At 44.8% G+C, this 16,834-nt stretch overlaps 2 protein-coding genes across 7 annotated transcripts; one reads left to right on the forward strand and one right to left on the reverse strand.

Moving 5' to 3' along the window:
• Positions 1 to 2,294: 2,294 nt before the first annotated feature.
• jmjd7 (jumonji domain containing 7) lies at positions 2,295 to 9,080 on the reverse strand. 3 transcript variants are annotated; one of them, XM_061794405.1, is made up of 9 exons: positions 8,655 to 9,080; positions 7,134 to 7,287; positions 6,875 to 7,049; positions 6,027 to 6,159; positions 5,894 to 5,950; positions 5,717 to 5,812; positions 3,594 to 3,670; positions 3,359 to 3,518; positions 2,295 to 2,560 (listed from the first exon to the last, which is right to left on the reverse strand). In XM_061794405.1, the coding sequence occupies exons 1-9, from the start codon at positions 8,701 to 8,703 to the stop codon at positions 2,472 to 2,474; spliced, it is 990 nt and encodes a 329-aa protein (XP_061650389.1). In that variant the 5' UTR covers positions 8,704 to 9,080; the 3' UTR covers positions 2,295 to 2,471. The 3 variants fall into 3 exon arrangements, with proteins under 3 accessions (XP_061650389.1, XP_061650390.1, XP_061650391.1); XM_061794406.1 differs by having other exon boundaries at positions 6,036 to 6,159; positions 8,655 to 9,073; XM_061794407.1 differs by having other exon boundaries at positions 6,036 to 6,159; positions 6,911 to 7,049; positions 8,655 to 9,068.
• Positions 5,981 to 16,716, forward strand: lrrc57 (leucine rich repeat containing 57). Of its 4 annotated transcripts, XM_061794433.1 has the most exons (7): positions 6,085 to 6,105; positions 9,202 to 9,241; positions 11,609 to 11,840; positions 13,701 to 13,836; positions 13,942 to 14,210; positions 15,006 to 15,191; positions 16,038 to 16,716. In XM_061794433.1, the coding sequence occupies exons 3-7, from the start codon at positions 11,757 to 11,759 to the stop codon at positions 16,077 to 16,079; spliced, it is 717 nt and encodes a 238-aa protein (XP_061650417.1). In that variant the 5' UTR covers positions 6,085 to 6,105; positions 9,202 to 9,241; positions 11,609 to 11,756; the 3' UTR covers positions 16,080 to 16,716. The 4 variants fall into 4 exon arrangements, with proteins under 4 accessions (XP_061650420.1, XP_061650417.1, XP_061650419.1 ...); XM_061794436.1 differs by lacking the exon at positions 9,202 to 9,241 and having other exon boundaries at positions 5,981 to 6,105; positions 11,728 to 11,840; XM_061794435.1 differs by lacking the exon at positions 6,085 to 6,105 and having other exon boundaries at positions 9,196 to 9,241; positions 11,728 to 11,840.
• Positions 16,717 to 16,834: the final 118 nt, after the last annotated feature.

Here is a 16,834-nt window from a genome sequence, read left to right on the forward strand (position 1 = left end):
CTTCCTCTTTGCCGTCTTTGATTTTCTTTGAACAACTTGACGAATGTAGACAGCACGGCGGATGAGTGATTTGCGGGCCTCGCAGTTTTGAGGTGCAGGGTTCGAATCAAGACGCCGGCCTAGCTGGGTGCTGTTGGCATGTTCTCCTCGCGCTTGCGGTGTTTTTTCTCGCGCTTCCTCCCAAAACGAGTAGCACTCTATAATATTGTACTTTATTAAAACATACAGAAGTGTAATTTAAGAGAATGAACGTTTTTTGCCATTTATTTTTTTTGCTTCAATGGACATTGTGACGCTCCTTGGCCACCTAGGGGCAGTACGACACAGATGTACATGAAGCCCGTCAGTCTTCTGTAAGCTCCTGTAATATTAGTAGTTCTTTAAAGCTAAAAAGAATATATGCCTGTGAGTATTATCCTTCTAAATGTCTCGTGAGATGTTTGTGTTCAAATATCCGTTGCTTAAAGGGTTATAACACCACAACGCCGATGCTATTCGTTAGCTCGTCTGTGGTGCTTCCCATCATGTGTTGGCATTAAACTAGTAGACGTTAAGGCGAAGTTATGTGGTAGTTTTAAAGTGTAATTTTTTTTCGGTTTAGTTTTTGAGCACACTTCAGCTGGAACAATTGTTCACGATTTGCCCAAGTGTGGCTTTTTGGGAGTTCTGTTGAGTTCACGGCCACCATACAGCACTCGTATCTCAAATATTTGCTCGCAAGTCAAAATTCATGTTAAAATTTGACTTTCTTCCCTTTTTAAACTTGGACTTTTGTTATCACATTATGACTATCTTGAAAAAAATAGTTGTAATCCCATTATACAACCCCAATTCCAATGAAGTTGTGACGTTGTGTTAAACAAATAAAAACAGAATACAATGATTTGCAAATCATGTTCAACCTATATTTAATTGAATACACTACAAAGAAAATATATTTCATGTTCAAACTGATCAACTTTGATTGCTTTTGGCAAATAATCATTAACTTAGAATTTTATGGCTGCAACACGTTCCAAAAAAGCTGGGAGAGGCTCACGTTTACCGCTGTGTTACATCACCTTTTCTTTTAACAACATTCAATAAACGTTTGGGAACTGAGGACGCCAATTGTTGAAGCTTTGTAGGTGGAATTCTTTCCCATTCTTGCTTGATGTACAGCTTCAGCTGTTCAACAGTCCGGGGTCTCCGTTGTTGTATTTTACGCTTCATAATGCGCCACGCATTTTCAATGAGAGACAGGTCTGGACTGCAGGCAGGCCAGTCTAGTACCCGCACTCTTTTACTATGAAGCCACGCTGTTGTAACACGTGCAGAATGTGGTTTGGCATTGTCTTGCTGAAATAAGCAGGAGCGTCCGTTGAAAGAGACGTCGCTTTGATGGCAGCATATGTTTCTCCAAAACCTGTATGTACCTTTCAGCATTAATAGTCCCTTCACAGATGTGTAAGTTACCCATGCCATTGGCACTAACACAGCCCCATACCATCACTTTTGAACTTTGCGTCCATAACAGTCCGGATGGTTCTTTTCCTCTTTGGCCCGGAGGACATGACATCCACAATTTCCAAAAACAATTTGAAATGCGGACTCGTCGGACCGCAGAACACTTTTCCACTTTGCGTCGGTCCATCTTAGATGAGCTCGGGCCCAGAGAAGCCGGAGACGTTTTTGGGTGTTGTTGATAAATTTCTTTTGCTTTGCATAGTAGAGTTTCAAGTTGCACTTACGGATGTAGCGCCGTAGTGTATTTATTGACATTGGTTTTCTGAAGTGTTCCTGAGCCCACGTGGTGATATCCTTTACACATTGATGTCGGTTTTTGATGCAGCGCCGCCCGAGGGGTCGAAGGTCACGGCCATTCAATGTCGGTTTTCGGCCTCGCCGCTTACATGCAGTGATTTCTCCAGATTCTCTGAACCGTTTGATGATGATATCGACCGTAGATGACAAAATCCCTAAATTCCTTGCAATTGTACGTTGAGGAACATTGTCCTTAAACCGTTCCTATTTTCTCACGCACTAAATAAATAAATAATAACCAATTGAAATTTTTGTTTTTAATAAAGTATTACGGATTACACTTCAGAATATTTCTTTTTGGGATTTATCCATCGATGGTTTGCCTACCAGTGGTCGAATAGCTCGATGAATCTCGGCACCAGGTGTCGCACATTGACGACAAATGCTTGTGACGCATATTTTGAGTGACAAAAAAAATATTGTTGCAAGATGACAGTGATGTTCAAATTTAGAATTACATTTGAAAAACAAACAAACTAAAACAACAACAATTTCAATCACGTGCTCATTATTTATTCTCAAAAGGCGCAGAGCGCCACAGCAGGAGGATGAACGAGCCGGATTGTGGAGCGGCTGTTCAAGAAAATGGCGCTTGACACAAATGTTTCCTGTGAATTCCTGCAGCGCCCTCGTGTGACTCCTCGGTGCACTGTAACCAGGCGCTCAGCTCAGTGTTGCCCGGTGAAGGCCGTGAGGTCATCCACAAGCGTGAAGTAGTTGTACTTGATGTCGAAGTCCATGTCGTACCAAAAGTTCACTGCGAGCAAATGCAAAAGACAGACTTGAACCCCGGTTTATCGAGGGGGTTCCAGATCCACCCGCTGTAGGTGCAAAATGAGAACTGTTGAGACCATAAGGTCGTACGTGGGCAAAGAGAGCCACAGTCTCTGACACACACAAATACAAAATGAATACAAGGAGTAGATACAGCTCACAAGGAGTAGATGCTCACACTGATATAACCAACTAAGCAGCTAACTCCTGCCCCTGATACCGCTCACTAGGCCACGCCCCTTAGATTAGCACTGAAGGCATTTTGGTGTTTTGTTACTAAATACATTAAATATGTTCGAAAGTAAGTGCTGAAAATGTGCAAAGACTGAGAACGATTTAGTACTGAACTGTTGTGATGTAGTTTAAAACTTTTTGTTTTTTGGCTTAAAACTAGTTTCGTGAGGGCAACAGGCTGGAGTGTATACTTCCTGGCACGAGTTCCCTCCCCGACGACATAAACACTGAGTGCTCTTTTACCATGCAGTGGCCATTCGGCGGAATTGCCACTTCCTCGTTTGTAATAACCACTAGATGGCGGCATACATTTATAAAATGTGACCCCCCCCCCCCCCCCCCCATTTGCCCCTATACCTATGTATAATCCGCACTATTGACTTTTTACCATTTTTGGGAGAAAAAATGTGCATTATACATGAGAAATTACGGTACTCATGGTATGGGTGAGACAATACTCGTACCGGTATCGGTCCGAACATCCCCAGTTTTACCATAATTGTACACTAATGCTGCTTGCGATCGTGTGCTCATGGAAGCAGCCGACCTGCGATGCAGCCATGCGACTGTCGCACGTGGTGGAACCACAACGACGGAAGGTAGAGCATCTCGCCCGCCCTCACGCTGCAGCGCAGCGGACGCGCTCGCCGGTACGCGGGGTAGCGCTCCAGGTCCGGATCCAGGGGGTCCACGGGGATCCACGGCACCTGGCGGGGAAGATGCCAGGAGGCCCGCGGGTCAGATGGGACGCGGCGACGACATCCGCGACATCCCCAACTCACCTTCTCACGGTCATGCTGGTCCACCACCTCGAAGTCACCGTCGTCCTTCTGACGGTAAACTGCAGGCTGGTACAGGCCTGGTGACACATGTTTACCGTAGTTACCGGAGTACGTATGGTAAGCGACAAGTTACGTTACTAGGGTTATCGTCAGGGTCGTTACTGTAAGGGCTGTTAATATGGTTACTAAGTTGACCATAAAGGCTATTACTATGGTTACCATAAGGAATGTTACTATTGTTGTCATCAGGGCTGCTACCTCTTACCTCAACTGATGTTACTAGACCAGTGTGCTGGGGCACTCATGTTCTTCTATTAGATGGGATGAAGTACATAGAGTCATGAATGTTTCCCCTTTTTGTGATGTTTTTGTTTGTTGGTGTGCTGAGAGATTTTTCAATTGTAAAATATGTTCCTTGGCTCCATAAAGGTTGGAAATCACTGGACAAGAGTGACTGCGAGGGCTGTTACTGTTGACCATATCGTTTGTTACTACGGTTACTAAAGTGAGCCTTAAGACTCTTACTATGGCTACTGTAAGGGATATTGCTATGGTTACCAAAAGGCCTGCTACCTTGGTTACCTTAACTGTTGTTACTACAGAGCCCTCGAGAGCCGCTCCTATGGTCACCAGGAGAACTGCAAACATACTAACTATGGTTCATATGTTTACCATAAAGACCTGTTACTTGTCTCGATGGTTACCGGAAGGACTGTTACTATTTCTAGGGGTGTCCCGATCCAACTTTTTCACTTCCGATCAGATAGCAATATTGCAGCCTTGAACTTTGGCCGATACCGATCTTGGTCCGATCCAATATCAGCAATAATGATACATAATTTACTCTTTTTTTTACTATGGAATGTTGGAAAAGGCTCAATCAAGTGATATTACTCAAACAGAGAACAGTATGAGTAAAACTGACCTATTTATGATCATAACTTTAAAAATAAGACTTGTACTTCATCCATCCATTTTCCGTGCCGCTTTATCCTCACAAGGGTCGCCGGCGTGCTGGAGCCTATCCCAGCCATCATCGGGCGAGAGGCGGGGTATACCCTGAACTGGTCGCCAGCCAATCGCAGGGCACATTTGCACCTACGGGCAATTTAGAGTCTTCAATGAACCTAGCACGCCTGTTTTGAGGATGTGGGAGGAAAGCCACGCAGGCACAGGGAGAACACGCAAACGCCACACAAGCCAGGCCGGGGATTGAACCCTGGTCCTCAGAACTGTGAGGCAGAAGTGCTAACCGGTCGGCTGCCGACTGTACTACAATTTTGGGGGGGGGGGGGGGGGCGATGGATGTATTAGGAAATCCTGAAAAATAACTTCAATAAAACCAATAACAAAAATATATATTTAAATTGCCATTCTACCTTTGAATAGATTGAATAACAAATACATTAGAAAACCATGCAAAATAATCTCAATAAATAATAACTACAAATGATACTTTTAAAGTGGGAAAATAGCGTTTAGTTTGATTGCGAATCGCAGTTCCTGCTGTGACGCCGCACACTCGCAGTAACAAAGAAAGTACAAGTCACCATCCGTTATTGTTCATCTAACTCGTTTTTCACAGAGTTCGGAGAATATACGCCAGAGAGTATTGTTATATTGCCTGTTTGCATGCGTTCATACAGGGTTTGTGTCCCAATATTCATTATTTTGAGAGCTATTGCCGCCACTTCGATGCGAATTTTCGCTAGCTCGTCAGTGGTGTTTTTCATTCATTGTGTGTTAGCTTTGAGCTAGCGATTTTTGTGACCAAAAACGAAGGCTGTGATGTATTTGAACATTTAATTAGTGTAATTGTTTTGTCATTGTGTCTTTAGTTTTGCAATGAACTTCAACTGGAGCGTCAATAAACGACTTCAAGCAGGCAACATTGACTCTTACTGCCTGCTACTACGTTAGCGTCTTAGCAAGCGGTTGTTGTGATCACGTGGGCTCAGCACGCCGCCCGTGCGCTGCTGGGTAGAAGGGTTCACGTAGCGTCGGTGACCCCGCCGTAAGGACTGATACGATGCTTGCTGTCACGTTACCATTGTTACTGTGCAGCCCGTAACAACTGTTACCATGGCTGCTATGATTACTGGGAGGGTTGTTACTATGGTTACCGTAAGGGATGAAGGGTCTGTCAGTAGGCGGCAGCAGGATGAAGTCTTTCTGTCCAGAGATGACGCAGTAAAGGTTCTCGTAAGGATCTTTGTGTACTGAAACAGGAAATGGAATAGTTTGCTCTTGTTGTTTTTTTGTTCAACAGGAAGTCAGGCGACGCGGCGAGCAACTCTCACAGGAAGTGACCGCGTCGCCTTCACCGAGCCAGAAGTTGACGGCGTCGGGTAACTTTCCTGTACAAATAACAAAATCATAATCAACAGATGGTCCAATCGGGCGACGAATGGTCAAACGGCTCAGGAGCGCCACCTCGCTCACCCAGCGCCGTGCTCATCCAGTCGACGTGCGCGTCGACGTCGGCCGTCAGCTCGGGGAGTTCGTCCGGCAGGTTGGAGCACTGCTTCTGAACGTAGAACACCCCGCCGCCGCCGCGCTTCTTCGCCTGACACACGCACACACAATTGATATGCAGAAAACCCCCTCCATCGTGCGGTTGCGTGCCTTATGATAAGTGGAAATCCGCCAAATAGAAACACCCAATTTAAATACATTTCCCAGTACTTCCTTTTTTTCAGATCTTTATACGCTCTTTCAAAACAATACGAAAGCATTTCAACACATCTGCAGTGGACCCCCGCACATTCGGTTTAGCATCTGCGGATTCACTATTTGCTGATTTGAAAAAACAACAACAAAGAACGCTTTTTTTCCATGCTTATTGATGGTATTTGCCCTTTTTTCAACTTAGGCGCACTTTTTTTCCCCAGCAAAATAGGTAATTTAGTTACGGTAACTCTCCAAATATTTTGGTTTGTTTTTAGAACCGACCCCAGTTTTTCATGGAAACCGCTTATTGGCTGTAGGATTTATTTATTTATTTTTTTAACCATATTTTTTTTTTTTATAATGGGCGTCAATTAGTGGCAGATCTTTGCGATTTGCAGCGGGGTCCGTTCTTTAGAGGAGTTGGAGGGGTCCACTGTAATATATTCCGAGAGCGAGAGCAATAGATAACACAAATATATTGAAGAAAGAGTAACAACTGTAATAACATGCACAAAAAAAGCAAACTACCGGGGACCGCGAAAACTGAACCCCGACATAGCGGGGCTTTACCGTATCTCTCATTTTGGAATCGACTCTTTGGGCTGTCATACGTGAAGCGAGGGTTGCGCAACAAGCGTCATCTTGACCTTTCCTTGGATGATGTCGAGCACGGAGGAAAAGCTCATGCGTCGTTCTTCGGGCGTCACAAATCGGTCGTCTTTGACGGCGTCGGCATAACCGTCGGGGGTCACCGCCACGCTGATGACCTTGGAGCCCACCTTCTCCCTGCAGACGGGAAGCCGGAAGCCCACGCTCAGGAGGGAGGCGTTCTCGAAGGGGGCGGGGGCATCGGCGGGCGGGGCTCCCTACCTGAGGTACGTCGGCGTCCACCCGGACAGAGCCGGCCAATGGTTGAAGGCGTTTCGTACGATGCACGGCCTGTTGGGACCAATCCAGTCGCGGTAGAAGTGCAGCGGGTCGGGTGGGCCGTCCACGTAAGGCACCGATTGGCTCAGATACAAATCTGAAACGGGACAATTGGACTACACTCCGAGCAGTAGGAAACGAACAACTATAGTAGTATTAGTAGGGTAGCAGTAGTAATACTAGTTGTCGTAATGCAGATAGAAGTAGCAAGAGTAGCGGTAATAATGGGAATTAAGTCGTAGTAGTAGTACAGTAATTAATAGCATGGCTAGCTAGCAGTAATACAAGGAAGAAGTATAAATAAATATATTAGTCGTAGTACCAATGTTAGTAGTAGAAGTTGCATTGCACTAGTATAAGTAAAGCAGTATTAGCTCTACAATTGTATGTGTAGCACTAGTACTAGTACAGGTATAACTAGTACTAGCATAAGTCGCAGTGGTACTTCTGTAAGTGGCAGTTTTTCCCCAAAAGTCATTACCACCCTAAACTCACTGTGCAATATCCGTACACGGAATTTTTGTGTCCTTGATGTCAAATTTGAAGAAAAAATAGATTTAAATAGATTTTTCAATAACCAGCAGTGGGCGTGCCTAATTATAAGTGTTGTCTAAAATGTCATGTTAATATTACTATATTTAGACATTTTTTGAACGGTTTTATGGTGGTATTTTACAGTTTTCACCCTATCCCTAGCACAAGGTTTGGATACATGAAGCTCTATCTTTCTACTAAAAAATGCTAAATTGGTGTAACTTTTACCATCAATTCCTTAAAATATAATAGAAGTAATGATTTCTCATCATATATACAAAACATTTCAAATTCTGTCTTTTATTTTGCTGTCATTAGCGCCACATTGACCATTTTCAGATCATACAAGTTTAGTCCAAATCTGATTCTCGAATTGAATGTGTCATTTTGTCTTGTCACTCAAGCACATGCCAGAAGTCAGACATTTTGACAACTGGAAGAGTTAACTTTTTTCCTCATTTGTAATAATATTTTGATTGCATGTCATTACCAAACGACTTGTAGTGTTAATATGTTTCAAGCTTTTCCTGTAAAAACTTGATAATCAGCTAGCTAAAAGAAAATTTTTAAGCTAACTCTACCAGCATAGCACAGTTAGCTAAAAACTTTGAAATGTTATTACCACCATATGTCATCACATAATGCAGTATGATGGTGATGAAAAGTGCCCGAAATCAAATAAACATCCTCATGTGCAATGCTACTACTCAGACTACAAATCTATTCTTCATCTTCTTGGAGCATTATTTATCCTTTGATGTAAATATTTTTGTATTTTACATACATGTCTGCACTGGAGAAGGAGCTGCTTTTAATCTCATTGTACATGTGTACAGTGACATTAAAATGCATTCTATTCTATTCTAGTACCTACAGTAGAGTACTAGTAAAGAAGGAGTTGTAGATTAAATAGTAGTAGTACTGCAGTACCGTGAGCCTCTAGGGAGAATTGAGCCAGACGTTCCTTCACGACGTCCATTTCGTTTGTTTATCGCTCGTCTGATGATCAAGAACGATCAATAAATTAATCCATAATCACATTTTAGTCCTCAACCGCCTCGTCCATGCTGCTTTGTTTCCACTTTCTGCGCCTGCGCACTGCATCGTCGGCGGCGTCCCGGCTACCGGCATTGCTTCCCCTGCTGGCGGGAAGGTCAATTGCAGTCAAATAAGTCAAATAGATCGATTTTCCGTCCCAGAACTTGACCATAAATGAAATCAGTCTTGATATTTTTACATTGCATTTTTCATGAAAATTTCAAGCATTCAAACTTAAAAAGTTATTTTATGAAACAGAACCTGAGCTATAGATGACCTTTGTCCCCTTAGACATAAACAAACATGCGCCGTACTGCGCATGTGCAAATTGCGTCACTTCCGGAGATTTTCCGTTTACGGTTTCTGGGCGGTGCTCTCTCTCTTTTTTTTTTTTTTAAAGTATATTCATCAGCACACTAAATCTTTGAATCATTTCCAGGTTGTACAACAAGAACATCACAACATTTCGTCACCGTGACGTAAGTGAGGCACGCAGCGAGGCGCCTGGAGCTGGGCTAGCACTTAGCATGCTAACCGATGGGGCTTACATTGATTTAGCTTCTACCGGTGACACGCACACACACACACAGCATTTCAGACTGATCGGTTAAAGACGATTCCATTCATATAAGTTTCATTTAGGTATGTTACTGAAAAATTCAAACCACCTGTATATCAAAAGAAAGATATAGTTGGATAGAGTTTTGAAACACGAATAAAACAAGCCTTAGTTTGTACGAATCAGATAAGGATGAAGGATTCTACGGCCTTTTTTAAATGTTGCATATCGGCTCAAATTGACTTAAGAAATCATTAGGAAATGTGCGACCAAAACGTTTAGGTGTTTGCAGGAAAAATGTCCGCATGTTTCTTATTAGAACCCCAGTTCCAATGGAGTTGGGACGTTGTGTTAAACATAACTAAAAACAGAATACGAAGATTGGCAAATCATGTTCAACCCATATTTGATTGAATACACTACAGAGACAAGATATTTAATGTTCAAACTGATCAACTTGATTGTTTTTAGCAAATAATCATTTAATTTGATGGCTGCAACACGTTCCCAAAAAAGCTGGGACAGGCTCATGTTTACCACTGTGTTACATCACCTTTTCTTTGAACAACATTCAATAAATGTTTGGGAACTGAGGACACTAATTGTTGAAGCTTTGTAGGTGGAATTCTTTCCCATTCTTGCTCGATGTACAGCTTCAGCTGTTCAACAGTCCGGGGTCTCCGTTGTCGTATTTTACGCTTCATAATACACCACACATTTTCAATGGGAGACAGGTCTGGACTGCAGGCACGCCGGTCTAGTATCCGCACTCTTTTACTACAAAGCCACGCTGTTGTAACACGTGCAGAATGTGGTTTGGCATTGTCTTGCTGAAATAAGCAGGGGCGTCCAAGAAAAAGACGGCAGCATATGTTTCTCTAAAACCTGTATGTACCTTTCAGTATTAATGGTGCCTTCACAGACGTGTAAGTTACCCATAGTATTGGCACTAACACAGCCCCATACCATCACAGATGCTGGCTTTTGAACTTTGCGTCCATAACAGTCCGGATGGTTCTTTTCCTCTTTAGCCCGGAGGATACGACGTCCACAATTTCCAAAAACAGCAACCACAGAACACTTTTCCACTTTGCGTCGGTCCATCTTAGATGAGCTCGGGCCCAGAGAAGCCGGCGGCGTTTCTGGGTGTTGTTGATAAATGGCTTTTGCTTTGCATAGTGGAGTTTCAAGTTGCACTTCCGGATGTAGCGCCGAACTGTATTTACTGACATTGGTTTTCTGAAGTGTTCCTGAGCCCACGTGGTGATATCCTTTACACATCGATGTCGGTTTTTGATGCAGTGCCAGCCGAGGGATCGAAGGTCACGGGCATTCAATGTCGGTTTTCGGCCTTGCCGCTTCCATGCAGTGATTTCTCCAGATTCTCTGAACCTTTTGATGATATTATGGACCGTAGATGACGAAAACATTGTCCTTAAACTGTTGGACTATTTTCTCACACACTTGTTGACAAAGAGGTGAACCTCGCCCCATCTTTGCTTGTGAATGAGCAATTCAGGGAAGCAATCCTGGCACCCACCTGTTCCCGATGAGCCTGTTCACCTGTGGGATGTTCCAAACACGTGTTTGATGAGCATTCCTCAACTTTTTTTGCCACCTGTCCCAGCTTTTTTGAAACGTGTTGCAGCCATCAAATTCCAAGTTCTAAAAACAATCAAGTTGATCAGTTAGAACATGAAATATCTTGTCTTTGTAGTGCATTCAATTAAATATAGGTTGAACATGATTTGCAAATCATTGTATTCTGTTTTTATTTATGTTTAACACAATGTCCCAACTTCATTGGAATTGGAGTTGTAGTTGACACGCAAATGCGATGTTCAAACAGGCCATTTTCCGATGTTTCAACGGCAACGTCCGCTCGAACTATCTCATTTTCCGGGTCAAACCGGGAGCGAGCGCATAGCCGGAATGACTGAAAACTTGACAGAAAACAAGAATAATAAGAGTTCATCACGTCCATATACATTTCAAGCGCGTCAAAATCGAGGAACATTTTCATCATTGTCAAAACCACGGAAAATCTCGTGAATGGAAAACCCGAGGTGGTAAAGGCATTTCCCAACAACGGCAATGCAAAACAACTACAAGGATGACCTTGCGTGAAATAATGAGAAAACGCGATTTGGGTGGCCTCAAGTCTTTGGGAGGATTTATCGACTGTAAATTGAGGAAAGGTTGTCCGAGTCTTACAACTCGTGAACTCGCTGTTTGGAGAAATTTGGAAGTCGTGATTAAAACTAGGACACGTGTTCTACGTCATCAGCAGTGCCACCGCCACTCGAAAAGCGCGATCTCGGGCGCGGCGCGTCGAGCGACAGATTTGGAGAGCCGTTCGGCCGCGGATACGCACGCTGATTGAGACCCATCGGCATTGGTGTCCAGGACGGAGACGGTTTGGACCTGCGGGCAGGATGGGGAACAGCGCTCTCAAGTCCCACCTGGAGACCTCCCAGAAGACGGGGGTGTTCCAGCTCACTGGAAAAGGACTTCCGGAGGTGAGACGACAACCTGTTCTGATACCATGTGGGTTCTATAACCACCATGTTCTGGTATCATTTGGTTTTTATAGTTAACATATTGTAGGCCCATCATGTAGGGCAGTGCTAAGCAAAACCTTCAACCTCCAGATCCCAGAACGTTTGCTGAGATCTACCACTACAATATCTTGCAAAAAACACACATCCATACATAGCCACCAGAAAGTATTGACATCCTTTCACTTTTTCCACATTTTATGTCCGTCCGTCCATTTTCTGAGCTGCTTCTCCTCACGCGGGTCGCGGGCATGCTGGAGCCCATCCGAGCTATCATCGGGCAGGAGGCGTGGTACACCCTGAACTGGTCGCCAGCCAATCGCAGGGCACATACAAACAAACAACCATTCGCACTCGCACCTACGGGCAATTTAGAGTCTTCAATTAACCTGACATGCATGTTTTTGGGATGTAGGGGGGAAAGCGGAGTGCCCGGAGAAAAGCCACGCAGGCACGGGGAGAACATGCAAACTCCACACAGGCGGGGCCGGGGATCGAACCCCAGTCCTCAGAACTGTGAGGCTGACACTCTAACCAGTCGTCCACCGTTCCGGCGACAGTTGTGAAAATTGATTGAAAATGTAAACATTTAAACATAACAGGTCCAGAAGTATTCACCCTCTTGGCTTAATATTTTGTTGGCGCACCTTTGGCAGCAATCACAGCCTCAAGTCTTCTTGGGTATGTCTCTCCGAGCTTGGCACTCCGGTTTTGGGGCATTTTCTCTCATTCTTCTCTGCCGATCCTCTCAAGGTCAGTCAGGTTGGACAGGCAGCGTCGGTGGACAGCCATTTTTCGGTCTTTCCAGAGATGTTCAATCGGATTCGAGTCCGGGCTCTGGCCGGGCACTCGAGGACATTCACAGGCTGCTCCTGAAGCCACTCCTTTGTTATCTTGTGCGCGCTTTGGGTCAATGTCGTGTCGGAAGGTGAATCGGCGCCCTAGTCTGAGTTCCACAGCACTCTGGAGCGAGTTCTCTTGAAGAACTTCTCTCTATTTGGCAACTGTCATCTTACCCTCTATGCGGACTCGTCGCCCCGTTCCTGCAGCAGGAAAAACAAAACAAAACAAACCAAAAACCACAGCATAATGCTGCAACCAGCATGCTTCACAGTAGGGATGGTGTTAGCCAAGTGATGAGCAGGGCCTCCTCTTCTCCAGATATGATGCTTGCAATTCAGGCCACAAAGTTCTACTTTGGTTTCATCAGGCCAGAGAATTTTGTTCCTGTACGTCTGAGATTCCTTAAGGTGGCTTTTGGCAAACTGCAAGCGTGGCTGCCGTGTGCCTTTTAGTGAGAAATGCCTTCCGTCTGCCCACTCTACCGTAAAGGCCTGATTGGTTGAGTGCATTAGCAATGGTTGACCCGGGCTATATTGTCAGCATTAGGGATGGACGAGTACCGATACCAGCTTATTTCAAGGTATCGACTACTCGTGAAGGCGGCCGATATCAGCCATTGATGCCGAAGGCAAAAAAAAATCAGACATGGAGTAAGTCCTCCTCGCCAGTAGTTAGCGCTACACTGCGGCGGTTTGACAAATCGGCTAATCATCACGTGCAGCAGAAACAGGTCTTTGTGCACAATTAACTGTCATTGTGTCAATCTAAATTTTTTGTATTAAAAGTATGAGTGATATCGGTCCTCGGTATCTGTATTAGTGAGTACTCAAAAGTGAATTCTGGGCTGGGAAAAAAAGTGTCGTCGAGCATCCCTAGTCAGAATGGTAATGACTCGACCGAGGTCTCAGGCAAGCGTTGGTGCTGCTCGCTGCTGATGCTAAGCTAACAGGTTCGGATCCGGGACTTTGTGGTCTTCAGTTTCCAGATGAACTGCAGCGGCTCACAGCAAACCTTCGGACCGTGGACCTGTCTGACAACAAGCTAGAGTCGCTTCCTCCTTCCATCGGAAACTATGCGCAGCTCCGGAGTTTGACCCTCAACTCCAACAGACTGAGTGAGTCCAAACCTTTTGGTCCAAACTGTTGGGTGGTGCTGGGACGAGGCACCGCACTGTTGTGGTCCACATGGAGCTCACGTGAGCTTGCTCTTTGGTCCTCAGGCGGCCTTCCCGCTGAGATCGGGAAGTTGAAGAAACTGGAGACTCTGAGTCTCAGTGCCAACCGGATCCAGCAGCTCCCACCCACCGTGGACCAGCTCAAGGCCCTGCGGACCCTCATTCTGGCTGGGAACCGCATCTCTGAGTTCCCCACCGGACTAGGAGCGCTGAGACACCTGGACCTGCTGGACTTGTCCCGCAACCAGATTCAGAGCGTCCCGCCAGAGGTGTCAGAGCTTCAGGTCATCGAGATCAATCTCAACCAGAACCAGGTACCAAACAATTATACCGGCCCATTAAGAAGCAGAACCAGGCACTTAACCACCAGATTGGCTAACAAGAACCAGAACAATTAGATCAGTCCATTAGAAACCAAAACCAGGTACAAAACAATCAGATCAGTCAAACGGGAAACAAAACCAGGTACCATACCATTAGATTGGTACAACCAGAACCAGAACCAGGCAGTAAACAATAAGACCGTTTCAATTGGAAGCAGAACCAGGTACCAGACATGAGATGGATCCATCAGAGACCAGGAGCACATTCCATACAGCTAGATTAGTCCATCAGAAAGCAGTACCAGGAAACAAAAAATAAGATTAAGCCCACAAGAAGTAGAACCAGATACCACACAACCAGATTGATTCATCAGACGCCAGAACCAGGTACCATCCAATCTGATCATTCCAACAGTAAGCAGAACCAGATACTATACAATTAGATTGGTCCAATAAGAAACAGAATCAGGTACCAAACAATCTGATCCGTCTGACAAGAACCAAAACCAGGTACGAAACAATAAGTTCAGTCCAGCGGGAAGAAGAAACCAGGAAACGTCAGAAACAATCCAAATCAGATAACAGTGTGTTTAGTCCATTAGAATCAAGTGCCAATCAATCAGAGGTCCAACAGAAACCAAAACCAGGGAGCAAAGAATCAGATTAGTCCAATGAGAGCCAGAACCAGGAACCAAACAACAGATCTTGGTTCCTGCGGGTGATTCTGTGTTTGTGGTGGTAAGTCCGTAGCTTTCTTGTAAACAAAAAGTTATGCTCGTCTTCCAGATCTCGCTGCTGTCTGCGGACGTGTCTCTGTGTCCTCGCCTCAAGGTTCTGCGTGTGGAGGAGAACTGTTTAGATCTGGCCGCCATCCCGCTATCCATCCTGAACGAGTCGCAAGTGTCTCTCTTCTCAGTGGAAGGAAACCTCTTTGAGGTCAAGAGTCTGCGAGACCTGGATGGGTACGACAAGGTGAGGAGGCTCAGCCCACACCACGACAGGCTAAGCTAGGGCAGGCTTTCCACTAAATTGCTGTAGTGAGAGTAGCTTGTTGTCAGATTGGTGCAACAGTCCAGCAAGACCCAGAACCAGAAAGAAAATTATCTGATCAGTCCAACAGAACTCAGAAGCAGTTACCAAACATTACGATTGATTTAATAAGAACCACAACCTGGTACCTGACAGGTCAACTGAAACCAAAACGAGACGCGAGACAATCAGATCAGTCCAACAGGAAGCACAACCGCCCACGTCTGTCCAAATGTGACGTTGCCATCAGGGAGGCTAGCCAGCAAAAGGCTAGTAGTTTCATCTCGGATTGTAGCCTTTGTGTCAAGTCTGGTATTGGTCTAATAAGAACCAGGTAGCAAACAAATCAGTCCAACAGGAAGCAGAACCAAGTACCAAAAACTCGATCAGTTGGTCAAGGTAGACTAGACTAACAGTTTCATCTCCGGTTATATCCGTACAATTAGACCGGTCCAACCGGAGCCAGAAACAGGTATCAAACGATGAGATCTGTCCAACAGCAAGCAGAACCAAGTACCAAAAATTAGATCACTCTGTCAAGTTAAAGCTTGGATAGACTAGACTAGGTTTAGCTAACACTTGGCTGTAGCCATACAATCAGACCGGTCCAACAGGAACCAGAACCTGGGATCCTACAATTAGACCGGTTTAGTAAGAACCAGAAACGGGTACCCACTAGTCTTTCATTGGCCGTGAGGTGTCTGTAGAATTGTTGTTGTCTAGCCACAAGCGCTCAGTGCTTCAGCCAATCAGAAAGCAGCATGTGACCTTCATGTCTTCCCTTCTCAGTACATGGAGCGTTTCACCGCAACCAAGAAGAAGTTTTCCTGAAGGCCGCAACCACCACCACCTCCTCTTCCTCCTCCTCTGCTGCCGACAAGCAGGAAGTAGGAGTGGAAGAAGAGCCGAGAGACCATTCCGGTGTTTTTCCCGACAGTGCCGCTTGTGTCCCGCTAACCCCCGACAGGAAGTACTTTGCGGCTGCCGCTGTCCACTCGTTGTGGCCATCCAGAGGAACAAAGTGGAACTGCAACACTTTCTTTTAGAGTCACGAAGGCCATGGCGACTTCTATTGGCGCTTTTGAGTCGCTTTTCTAAACAAAAACCTTTGTCGCCTCGGCGACGGGTTTGCGAAACTGCTGCACGTGTTCCTGCGAGGAAGCAGAAAGACAGGAAGTCAGATGTTCTTCTGGTGATGATGTCATCGATGTGTCAGCTATGTTCTTGCATCATGAATATTAAGAAGATAACACGCAGGGTTAACATTAGCTGCTAGAGTTTAGCCACCGGCACGCGAGCTATATTTCCGCTTTGTCATGTTTTTAATGAACTTTCACAATAAAAGCATACCTCTAAGCACGCGCCAAATCGACCAAGGACACTAAATGTTTGAAAAAAAGTTTGAAATGTAAATGAAGGAATGAGTAATAAAATATTCCATTTTAATAAATACACATTCAAAAAGTAACATTTATCCAATATTTAATCCAATACATTTGAAATGTACATGTTCACTTACAGCAAATTGACTAATTATTTGATAAATGAATAAAAATGAGCTAAAAAAAAACCCTTCAAATGTTTGT

Source organism: Phyllopteryx taeniolatus, chromosome 13, assembly GCF_024500385.1.
Source record: "Phyllopteryx taeniolatus isolate TA_2022b chromosome 13, UOR_Ptae_1.2, whole genome shotgun sequence".
Classification (NCBI taxonomy): Eukaryota; Metazoa; Chordata; class Actinopteri; order Syngnathiformes; family Syngnathidae; genus Phyllopteryx; species Phyllopteryx taeniolatus.

Excerpts from the sequence above, each read along its gene's own strand:
- jmjd7 (XM_061794405.1), bottom strand. The coding sequence starts at position 8,703 with ATGGACGTCGTGAAGGAACGTCTGGCTCAATTCTCCCTAGAGGCTCAC. Across the intron at positions 7,050-7,133 it reads TGGACGCCGACGTACCTCAG|GGAGAAGGTGGGCTCCAAGG; the intron begins GTAGGGAGCCCC and ends TCCCGTCTGCAG. Across the intron at positions 5,813-5,893 it reads AGGCGACGCGGTCACTTCCT|TACACAAAGATCCTTACGAG; the intron begins GTGAGAGTTGCT and ends TTCCTGTTTCAG.
- lrrc57 (XM_061794436.1), top strand. The coding sequence starts at position 11,757 with ATGGGGAACAGCGCTCTCAAGTCCCACCTGGAGACCTCCCAGAAGACG. Across the intron at positions 14,211-15,005 it reads TCAATCTCAACCAGAACCAG|ATCTCGCTGCTGTCTGCGGA; the intron begins GTACCAAACAAT and ends CTCGTCTTCCAG. Across the intron at positions 15,192-16,037 it reads ACCTGGATGGGTACGACAAG|TACATGGAGCGTTTCACCGC; the intron begins GTGAGGAGGCTC and ends TTCCCTTCTCAG.